The 11,628-nt window shown below is 35.7% G+C and overlaps 1 protein-coding gene across 3 annotated transcripts in view; it reads right to left on the minus strand.

The window, feature by feature from the left end:
* Positions 1 to 11,272, minus strand: part of FBXO11 (F-box protein 11) — a 31,312-nt gene extending 20,040 nt beyond the window's left edge. Inside the window, exons 1-4 of one of the 3 annotated variants that reach the window (XM_071694863.1) lie at positions 11,069 to 11,272; positions 2,569 to 2,964; positions 396 to 555; positions 107 to 284 (exon numbers count right to left, since the gene is read on the minus strand). In XM_071694863.1, coding sequence (XP_071550964.1) covers positions 107 to 284; positions 396 to 555; positions 2,569 to 2,964; positions 11,069 to 11,174 — 840 coding nt within the window. In that variant the 5' untranslated portion in view covers positions 11,175 to 11,272. Of the gene's footprint in view, positions 1 to 106; positions 285 to 395; positions 556 to 2,568; positions 2,989 to 11,068 lie in introns of all 3 variants that reach the window. The other 2 variants (XM_071694861.1, XM_071694862.1) reach the window with 2 other exon arrangements.
* Between the last annotated feature and the right edge of the window lie 356 nt (positions 11,273 to 11,628).

An 11,628-nucleotide genomic window follows, 5' to 3' on the forward strand; every position in this document is an offset into this window, starting at 1 on the left:
TTCATATCTAACCAATATAATACAAAACACAGTGATGATGTGCTTAACATGAATTGTGTACATATAAAAAGTGATGAACAAAGGGAAAGTTGTGACGGAAGCTAACCTTTGCTGCATGTTTTCGGTACCCTTCTCTAACATGTACCCCATGGTATAACTGTTTGAAACTTTCTTTCCATGGGTTGTCATAGTCACACTCCTCAGGTTGCACAAAATCAAATTTGCACGGTGCAGGGTTGAATAACGGCAAGTCATACTCATATAAACCCTGGTAAAGATTTTTCCTGTAAAGAGAAAAATGTGCTTTTCTTGAGTAAATGCATAACAATATGAAATTTCATCTATGTATTCTAGTGAATGTGCAATAACAATTTCAAATAAAAACTTGGTCTTACCAAAGCTCATTGTCATTAGCTATTGTGTAGAAGCGCTTACAGACTTGTGCTACATGACAAAGGTCTCTCTCAAAGAGGTATGAAAATATTGTAAGTAGCACCTCATCAGGAAGTTCATACAGGAGGTAATGTGCTGCAGTAAAGGGGTTGCATCCCAACCCTGAAAATAAAACAACAAAATGGAATGTTGAGAATATTTACTTTCTGACTCTCCACTTCATAAAAATCAACCAAGGTTAAATTTTGATTATAAACACAATGACTCTTCATCACACAGTTTCAAAATATTACTTGTACATCATACCAGTGATAAGTCTTACTAATGAATAAAACTAAATTAACCTATTAATCCTATGAATCAAAGGTGACCTACAGGGACAAAGCAAAATAAATAATAAAAATAAATAAAAAAACTTTACCACAACTGCATTTTCAGAAACCCAAAATTACATTTTGATCAAGCATTTTAACATGACTTCGTTTGGTAACTTCTAAAATTATAATATCTAACTTTTTCAAGTGAAATTTGGCAACTTTCTGTAACAATCAACAATCACTTTCTACAAATAACTTCTTGGCATGCAAAGCATATCTGGCTTAAAAATGCTTAGACAGGACAAATATGGAATGAGCTCAAAGGATTGTGCTTCCTTTGAAAACTGGTTATTTCTTTTTTCTCACAATCACTTAATCAAAATATATCTGAGCCAATATTGCAGTGAAACATCCTAGATTATATCATTATGGAGTGTACATGGGGATGGGGACTGAACAATCAGAATGCCTCATCTTTCAACCTCTTTCATCTATCATACAAACTAATGAACTTTTTAAGGTTCTTAATGTTTTAGGCTTGTTCCACTTATTCAATACAGTATGACCATCAAATTCATCACTTATCTCTTAGTCCATTCCCAGTGACCTCCTTGCTTAGTCAACCTATGGTGAAAATCTATTCCCCTTGCTGGTCAATGACTCAATGTGTCTTGCACGTCTTATCCCCTCATAAACTGATGAAGTTACATGTGTCGTGATGATAGGTTATTAGTATTTTTTGATGACATTACATGTGTCTTGATGATGGGTTATTAGTATTTTTTGGTTAAGTCATAAGCAAACTAGGATTTGCTCTTCTTCATAGCATAAGCCTTACACAGCATCAAGCCTACCAGTTTAGGAAGATGTCTTCCAACTTGCCCAAGTTGAATACAGGTGTGAGTGAAGATGACAAATTTTGGGTGACGCAACATGTGTCACTGGCAAATCTGTTAATATGGAATAAATCAAGTGTATACACACACTTTACCTAAACTTACTTCCTGAAACTAGTGGTACCCATTACCAACATTCATCATAAACAAGATATGTTTTATCATTTCATACATCTTTCTAATTTTACATGCAGTGCACATCACATTCCTTTAATGACATAATTCCATTATTATTACTCCACTACATTCTTGGCTTCAATTCCATTTTTTCAGTGGTTTTGTCATCACCTAAATGACTTTTTGTGCTGCCTTCACAGCATGCGGCCACTTAGGGATCACTCTTGGTCCATTTGCATACTTTAACTTGACCTTGGTCATAATTTGACATCATTTCCTTTCTCCTGTTGTTTCCCAACTTAATTTTTGGTCATGGAACTTTATAAAGCTGTCCATAACCATCCGATGAATTGAGTGGTATAAGACCTATCACCCAAGTTTGCATTTTACCATGCTTTCTGCCATCTTACTCACCTTCAGTTAAATGCAAGAACTGGTAGCATTCTTTCTTCCCTATTTCCAGGGATAGGATGCTAAAATATTTTTCATAATAAAAGGTAAAACTTCAAGTTCAGATGAAAGACTACATTACTTACTGATACCCTTAATACATGCTGCAAATAAGGTGAAAAGGTCATATAGATACATGCATGGCAAACTGATCAACTGTGATATGGAAGCTCAATTCAGAAAGCCCTAATGATTATCCACATGTATCCAAAGACCAATTTACCATTAAAATTGGCCCCAGAAAAACTGTCACTGAAATAAGACATAATTGCTTTTCATATCTATCTATAAACAAAGTTCCGAAAAGAAAACTTATGATAGTACACATACTGCATCTTAATCAAGTAAAAGCACAATCTTAAGCTTAAGTTCAATCACACTGCAAACAAAACAACTACCTGTGGAAGAATCCCCTGAAAAATAAGTTCTGCGTGGGCGTTTGCGGGCTGGTAGCATGGAAGGGCAGTACGTGGTGGCAGCAGTTATAGCAGCAGTGGGTGAGAGCATAGGTGCAGAACTTGTGGCTGCAGATGGTAACCCAGCTGTTGCGGCTGAAACTCCTGCTGGCGAGGCTGTGGTAGGAGAGGCTGTCACTGATGCTGCTGCTGCTGCTGCCCCTAAGGTAGTGGGAGGACTAATTGGATGTGTTGGTGACTTCCGACGTAGGTGATATGGTGGGTGGTGGTGATGAGTGGAGGAGGTGCCAACAGGGGCAGAAGAAGGACCTGCTCTGCCAGCAGCAGCTGCTGCTCCATTCACCAACCCAAAGAGGTCTAGTGCTGATCCAGGAACTATAGGGAATTCACAGTCATCATCTGAATGAACAAGGTCAAGTATAGGTACTTATGACAAAAAATGTAAACATTTCATGTATTTCACACACACACACACACACACACACACACACACACACACACACACACACACATGTAAATGGTCTGACAGCAATATTCAAATAGCTTTGAAGTATTGTATTTGGTTACGGAAATATTTATCAAGCATTTCATACCCTACAAAAGGCCAAATGTAAAATATGCTTCTCAAGTTTAGTCACTGCACATAAAGAAGCACAAAGAAGTAAGAGATAAGGTCCAGAGTTCAGAGAGCTGAGTTTCTGAGAAAGGATAAAAGCCTTAAATTTGTCCATCCTAGAAGACAGAAAAAAGATGGATGAAATGATTACAAACTTAAAATTTCTTCATCAGATTAATGACATTAATAACTGTGAACAGTTCTCTGAAAGATACAATGATAGGACAACCAGATGACATAAAAAATTCATCAAAAAACTTGTTGAAAAAGATGTAGAGAAGTATTTCTAAAGTATAAGAGTGATGGATAAATCTAATAAGATGACTGAAGACAAGATAAAGCAAACAGAATACAGAGATTTAAGAAGCTGTATGATGGTAAATAACATTTAAGACATGGGGCCCTATGAGTGTAAAATTCCCTCCACGTACAATACAAATAGCTTATTAAACAAACACACTTGGCATTCAAGTACTATTCAGCAAGCTTTTCAAATCATATGTTAAGCTAAAACTAAAATGTGCTTCTCAAGGTCAGTCACTGCACTGAAAGTCGCACAAAGAAATGAGCAGGCACAGAGGAGGGTGTCAAAGATAGAACAGGAATTAAAAAACTGTGTTATGGCAAAAGGCTAAAGCCTTAAGTTGTCTACCAAGGAAGTGAGAAGTGTGAGAGGTGACATAGATGTGGCCTTTAAGTTTTTAATCCAGCTTGACGATGCAGCCAATACAATGTTCTTCAAGATTCAGGATGGAACAACTAAATGCCTAACATAAAATTAGGCAACAAAAATGTTAGAAAAGATGTAAATAAGTACTTTTCTAGCATAAGAATGCTAGATAAAAGAAGTATACTGACTGAAAAAACTGTAAAAGTGGACAGCAATCATTAGTTTAAAAGGTTGTACAATAGTAAAGTTCAAGAGAGGGGAACCCACAAGTGTAGACCTCCCTAAAAATGATATCCACATATCATTAGCTATTCCTGACAGCTAGGTTCCAGAAAAAGCATGCATGATGGAGAAAGGTAACTATCTAAATCTTATCAAAGTACATCCTTCATTTCATGGCAATCAAGCAGTGTAGAAATGAGGAGGAAAAAACTGGAAAAAAAAATTTGACCAAAACAACTGACACCTACAGCTCCGTAGCCACATATAATACCTTCAGGAAGGTTGTCTAGCAGTCTTTGAACAAAAATGTTCATAATTCGGATAAAGAGGTCTGAAAAGATCTAGCACTCTTCCATAATCATTCCTACAATTTTATCCTCATATGAATAGACAGAGAAGCTTACCCCTTTGTTTGAAAATCTCCACCATTCCACACCTTAGCAAGCCTTTGTCACAGATATTAAAACATTTCCATCAAGCATATCTTATATCCAGCAGTTATTTCTGATTTCACAAGTTTATCATGAAAAAAAAAGTTTTAGTATTTGTTATTTATCATTCCAAAAAATTTTAGGACAGAAATGTCCCGCAAGAACATAACCATATCATTATCATTAACTGCAAAAATTTTTATTTACTATTCCTTGTTCCATTTAAGGTCATACTTTTCCAGGAATTCATCTAAGATATATAATGAAGCCTGTCTCTACAAAGATTCTTGACAAACTGATAAAAAAATACTATTGAAGAACTAGCACTTTCCAATGCCTCCACTCATAAAATATTATGGACTACTCATAACATGCTCTTTTAATGGTGAATTGTTTGAACTTCTTTGTTATAATGGAAGTTAAAAATATCAATAATAATAAAACAATAATAACTAATAATAATATTAATAATAAATCAGTAAAGAACACCAAACAAAAATGAATAGAGAAGCAATGTACTAGACTTTGGAATAATATCATCTGACTACCTCACCATCTGTATGCATATCAGAGCAACATCTGCCTCCTCTAAAAAGGAGGTGGCAGATTGGATTTTATGGGCCTTATAAACAATAATGGAAAAACCAGAGATGGAACTCTTCAAGACCTTAATCCTTCATTGAAACCTGTTAGGCTGTCCTCTTTGGAGCATAGGTAAGTGAGGTATAACACATTTGAAAAATCCTGGAAGCCATGCTTCTCAATCTACATTTGAAAAAAAAAAAATACCCATTTGGCATGAGAGGTACAAAACAGTACAGTATTACCACAGAAAGCAAAAAGCACAATAACATTAAAAAAATGCTGCTGATCATCCAAGGCTAAAAGCAGTCTAATGCATAACTGCAGCCACTAAAAATCTTATGAACTGTTCAGGAGACAAATTTAAAAAAGGTCTAGACGAATACCTGCAAAGTAAACCTGGCTAACCTGGATATGGTGATTAAATGAACAGGCCCATTAGCTGCCATAGGGACAAGGGAAGGCCTCTACAACAAGTGTCTAATAGGCATGTAGCCAAACCAACAACCCACATTGTGTTTACTGGAGTGAAACAGTTGAACAAATTTTTTCTTTTAATACTTTAACTGAAACAGCATGGGCAACTGAGGCCCTAATCGAGGCCATCTAATCAATACTATATATTTTCATTAATCAACCCATAAAGCTGGACGAACAGCTGGGTTTGAATGTGAACCAACTCCTGTAACCAGGATTCAAACCCATGTGCTTGACCCCGGGTGGCCCATGAATGCATTACAGTCAAGAGGGCTACACCAAAGAGGTCCATCACACATCATGATAAGGCATGGAAGAAAACAGCACACAAACTACGTCTTGAAAAAAATTAAGTTATAATAACAGTGAAGTGAGACCTGGGGAAAAAAAAGATAAAGGCATTTGGAAAATATTGATCAAGCTCATAAAGTAACATGCAACATAAACAATACCTTCATGTTGTTTTTTTCCAATAACATTCTTGATCATACTAGTATGTAATGTACAGTATGGTGATATTCAACAGAAGTGTTAGCTTTAGGCATGATTTACCACTAAGAGTAATTTCAAGTAACATCAATAGATCTGAAAATAGCCTTGAAATATAATTCTCTTTGTACATAATTGACACTATTTCAGCCTCTGTAGACATAATGGATTTCTTCTTATATATCTGGGGTGGTTCTTCATCGAACTCTTAGTGATAGTGGACTCTCAAGCCTTCCAACTCATTAATTCTCCTGAACCATCCCCTTCAGTATGCTCCCATGCTGCTACTCTCTTGCTTTGTTCTATAGTATCATTTTGGCAAAATCTCTTGTGAGCTGCCAGTGTATCTCTGCCACCAAGGTTTGGCCATCTTGTCTATAAACATCTGCATTTCCTTGATTAATTTCAACATTCTTTTACTTGTTTTCCTTTAAACTGAGATGGCCTTTGACTGGGGCATGTTTTTGTCCATGCCATGCTGGTAGCTAAAAAAAAAAAGGTAATCTCTTTGCTTTGCTTTTCTTCAATCTTTCAATGCATAGCCTTGAAAGGATACAATAGACTTGCTGTTTTCATTGCTTTGTATCCTGTATAATCTTCCTACTAGTCTAAAAGCAAATATAATGCACTTATTACATGATATCTCAATGTTTCTATCCTTATTTGTGACTTATTCTGATGCAACACATTCATCTATACTGGGGTTCTATCAGAAAACCAAACATCACCCAATAATCATTTCAATACAGTACAATGAGTGAGCAAAGACTGATGAAATGATGTATATCCGTCTATTATTTCATCTGTCTGATAATTTTCTATAAGTCTGCTTACAAGCACTTCCCACAATGTTGTTTGGTACCACTTTTAGGACCTTACTAATGAATTAATTCTTGTCCTGAATACATCAATAGTGATTACTGTAACTGCCTCAACAGGCAGTTTGCTCCATCATTGGTATCACTATCATCTCTCTTGACTTCAGCACCCCTCAGCACATCATCAACAACCTTCTGGAGTGGACTACGTCCAACACCATCACTATCAACCACACTAAGACTGTGGTGATGCACATCAACTTGGGTGTAGACAACATCCTGCATTGTAAACCAAACTAGGCCCTGTCATCCTCCAGGTAGCCAGACACTTCAAACTTCTTGGTGTCACTAAAGACAAAAGATTAAACTGAGAGTCAAGTTAGCACAACCATCAATTCTTCCACATATTGTCTGCACACTTGGCCGAGATCGAGGGCCACTATCCACGACACTCATTGTATCAGTTCAGTATGTGTGTTTTTAAACTATTATTCAGTTCATTTGTTGATGCAACTGGGTATTCATTTCCTATAAATTCTACAGTCATCCTCATGGTATAATAAAATTTTGTAGTATAGATCATAACAATTAACAACCCTCTTACGGACAATACATAATTCAATGATGTGAGCTCTTCAAATGTAAAACTTAACGACTTTCGAACAAAAGAAATATATTAAACAATATATCATCAAGTTAGCTCTGCACCAAAATATATTTTGGATGCTGGGCAATACTGTTTTGCAATGATAATAATGTTTGAAGAACCGAATAAGATGTGGTGGAGTGTGAGTTGAGGCATAATACCTTAAGTTATACATCAAATATGGCTATAATTGTGAAGGCTATGAAAATAACGAGAAATAATGAGATAAAGTAATCTATACATGGGCAAACCTTAGTTACCTATCCTTCCTTGTAACAAAGGGTTTTCTCAATTCTTTAATATCCTCGTTGAAATACACCCATAACCGAGCACTTTTCTAGCTACTAATAAACATCAATAAATTGAAGACAAAACAAGCAAATTTCACACCATTTTTTTACCATATCAACAAATGGCCATGCAATGCAGTACCGAGCAAGTGGTTACATTAATGCTTGTATATCAACATACAAATCTTAGCAGCTAAGGTAGATTTGGAGAAGTTCTCAGTGACTGTACTGATGAAAAAAAAAAGAAGTATCTAAACTATTTTCACGTAAATCAATCTAATTTTCTAAAGTATTCATAACTCCTACCATTACCGCCTTATTCAATGTTGTGGAATGAAACATAAAGCTCCAGATCATGCTCTGTTCTTTTCATTCTATTCTCTAAGCACTTCTTTTTTACATAAGAAAATCACTCAACACTGAAAGCTCATTTTCAAAAGTAGATAAATGATAAATACAGTTTAGGGTCAGCAAAGAAATAACAAATGGATTTAACAGAAACAATCATCAGCAGAGTCCTCAATAATTTGCAAAGAGATTCATTAAGGAATTTATGAGATAAAAACTACAATACTAAGTGCTGTATGACAATGGAATGGAAGGTTACATAGGTAAAGAAAAATGTTGGGTTAATTACTGTAAAACAGCTGAGACTTACTCTATTTTTGATATTTTTTGAAAAAATGTGATTATCATCCTGTGTTTAGATCCAGTTGCTAAGACTGAATCTGTACATAAACATGCTACTTCCAAAGCTTATTCTCACCACTTCATGGTAAGAAGATACAACAACAGTTGGTGTATTTGAACAGTAACACTGGAAATTACAGCAAATCTCTGCTAGGTGGGGCTTCTACAGGTTCGGTACATTTCTCTAAAGGTTTCCTCTACTTTCATGGTAATCCATCCTTCCATATCCTGATTTTTCAAAGCCCTCTCCATTGTAGTCTTACAAGAGGATTACCTAATGGTAAGAGTCAAATGTAGCTCTGCATCAAAGCAAAGCTTTGAATATTGAGTGAATTTGTTCTGCAATGCTAATGATGTGTTAAGAGAGCACAATATCAGCTGCAGAGCATGATTTGGGGCATCAAATTTTACTGAATTACATCAGATAAGGCAACAGTATTAGGGATCAAGAATATCAGAGATAATGTGAGGTTAACTACAGCAAAAGCATGTAAAACACTTGCATAAATTCAACAGGACCCTGGAAAACATCACCTACTGTGGTAGCTAAAATATGTAACAAGTAAAGATATCCCATCATTATACTAAAGTTCTACTAGGGATTGAATGGTTACTTGGTCACTTGTCTGTTTGTTGACATTTGGCAGGATTTGCACAATGCTCAATCATGGGTGTGACTGGTGTATTGCAACAAGAATACCAAGCATTAAGATATTAAGATAAATCTAGACTGCTAGGGTAATTAAGTGGAGTTTTTGTTAGTTCTGTCGCTTTGTTACAAGCATATTCCCTACATCTACATAAATTTTTGTTCTGTATGGTTGGCTGTGATATGGAGTGACATACATGACAGCTTGAGAGTGAATGTGTGAAAATGAGGCTGTTCTTTGTGTTCCTAACAATACCACACTAATTTGGATTAACCATTACGAAACCTTCCCTCAATCAGCTAAGCTGTAAAATTCTGATCTTCCCTTTGTCTTTCCCTCTTCCTACTTTTATCAGACAGGTTTGCAAACACCAAGCCTAGATAAATTTCTGCCTTCTTTTTCTTTCACTTTATTCCTTTCATCCAAAACGGTCAAGGTACAGGCATGTTTTGCTTATGCCAAGACGGTTACTATAAAAAAAATCAACTCTGCATTTTCCATTATGTACTTTTGCATGTAACATTCAATTAACTGTAAAGCTAATATCTAAAGTTCTGTAACTGTATCACTCAATGTCCTTTGTTAAATCATATTCTAACTACATTACATATCAACACCCTCCATAATCATTTCCAATAAATGTATGGAATTGATATGCATCTAAAGTATGTATAACTATTAATTATGACACAACAGGTGATTTGTAGGGTTAGCTTTACATTCCTACTAGACACCAGTATGGTAATATGGTGGGATTTAATAAAAGTAATAAAATTTTAAAGAAAATCAGGACACTATGATCCCCTCATTCAAACATCCCTAGCAGTCGAGATATATCTTATCAAAGTTAAATATTCTAACTAAAATATATCAGTTGCATTCATGATTGAACATTATGCAGGCTGCAGATGGCAACAGACAGATGACACAGTGAGTGGCCAAGCAATCCTCAGTAGCAGACGAATTTAATGGTGGTGTATGTCTATCATCCTGGCTAATAGATGAGGGCATGCTAAGTATAATAATCTTTGTTCGTGATATACGTGTTTCTCATTAACTTCCCCGTATTCAATAACGTTTAATACAACATTGTGCTCTAAACCATACTTTACAACAGTTACTGGAAAAAAGAATTACCCATTAACGCACAAGAACAATGATGCAGACCTAAACTGATGAATTACCTAAAAAAATAAAGGTAAATCTTTCCACTTTCCACTGTGTTACCCTAAGAATTCTATGCAATACATGCTTCACGTGTTCGTTTTGTTTCACAGTTCATCAAACATGTTACTAATGCGAGTTCCCAATAAAAATCAATCAATTAAACTACTTCCAAACTAAACAAAAATACATAAATTATCAATTTCAATCCCTAATCTCCAAGCCCCGTTTGTTCGAGCAGTATAATACAACACTACCGGACGTGAATTAACAAATACGCATGGAATTTAACCTTCCCATACGTAATATATCTCATTACTCACACATACAATCGCTAACGTCTCATGCTGATATTATGATTCATATTTCATACAGGAATTTTAAACACATTCCAAAATATATTCACAACCTTAGGGGGGAGGCCTGACTCCTAATTCTAAAAGAATGGTGACACAATTCTTTTTTTGGAACAAACATGACACACTGGCGACACAGGCTCGTAGCATCAGGAAACCTAACATTCATGTTGCACACGTAAAAAAATCAATGTCTGGCACGATATAATCACTAAAACTTCATAAACTGACTTGTGCATTAGTGAGAATTCGCTAAACATTACTCATCTACATCAAATTCAACTCTACTAGTATACTCGGCATGAAATAAAAGCTTGTAATTGCTCAACCTTAGTTCAATAACAACGAAAACAAATGGTCATAACAAGACCAGCTCACCATTATTTCGTTGATTTAACGGGTTTCCTCCCCTTACTATTTTCTTTTTAGTAATTTTCCGTTTTCTTAATTGTGATATACGTGTTCTTAATGTAGGATTTGACATTTTATGCTAACAATAGTGTAAAAATTTCACAAATTTGAGACAAAGACCATGACTCCTCTCACTACACTCTATCAGCCACTGAGCCAGCCATTTTGTTCCGAGGATATTATTGTTCCAGGCGGAAGCTCAACCAACCAATCACAGCCCAGTTTGCGGTCACGTGACGCGCGTTTAGGGCATCCGAACGCGCACCATATGATTTCATTTAAGAGTTTCGGGCTCGATTCATGGCTATAGTGAGAGCTTTTGTACATAAATAATCACACATTCATGAACTCTGTCGATGAGAGTTAGTCATTGTGTATTTTCCTCCAATATTGCATTGTTTATGAATGTGACTGTATTGTTGGAACATAACCTTGATTACAGATATCAGATAATTTGCATTTCTCCAGGCAATATGATTTACCTTTACTAAAAAGTTCGACTTTCCTACCTTTTGAATAATAATCAC

Source organism: Panulirus ornatus, chromosome 57 (genome assembly GCF_036320965.1).
Source record: "Panulirus ornatus isolate Po-2019 chromosome 57, ASM3632096v1, whole genome shotgun sequence".
Classification (NCBI taxonomy): Eukaryota; Metazoa; Arthropoda; class Malacostraca; order Decapoda; family Palinuridae; genus Panulirus; species Panulirus ornatus.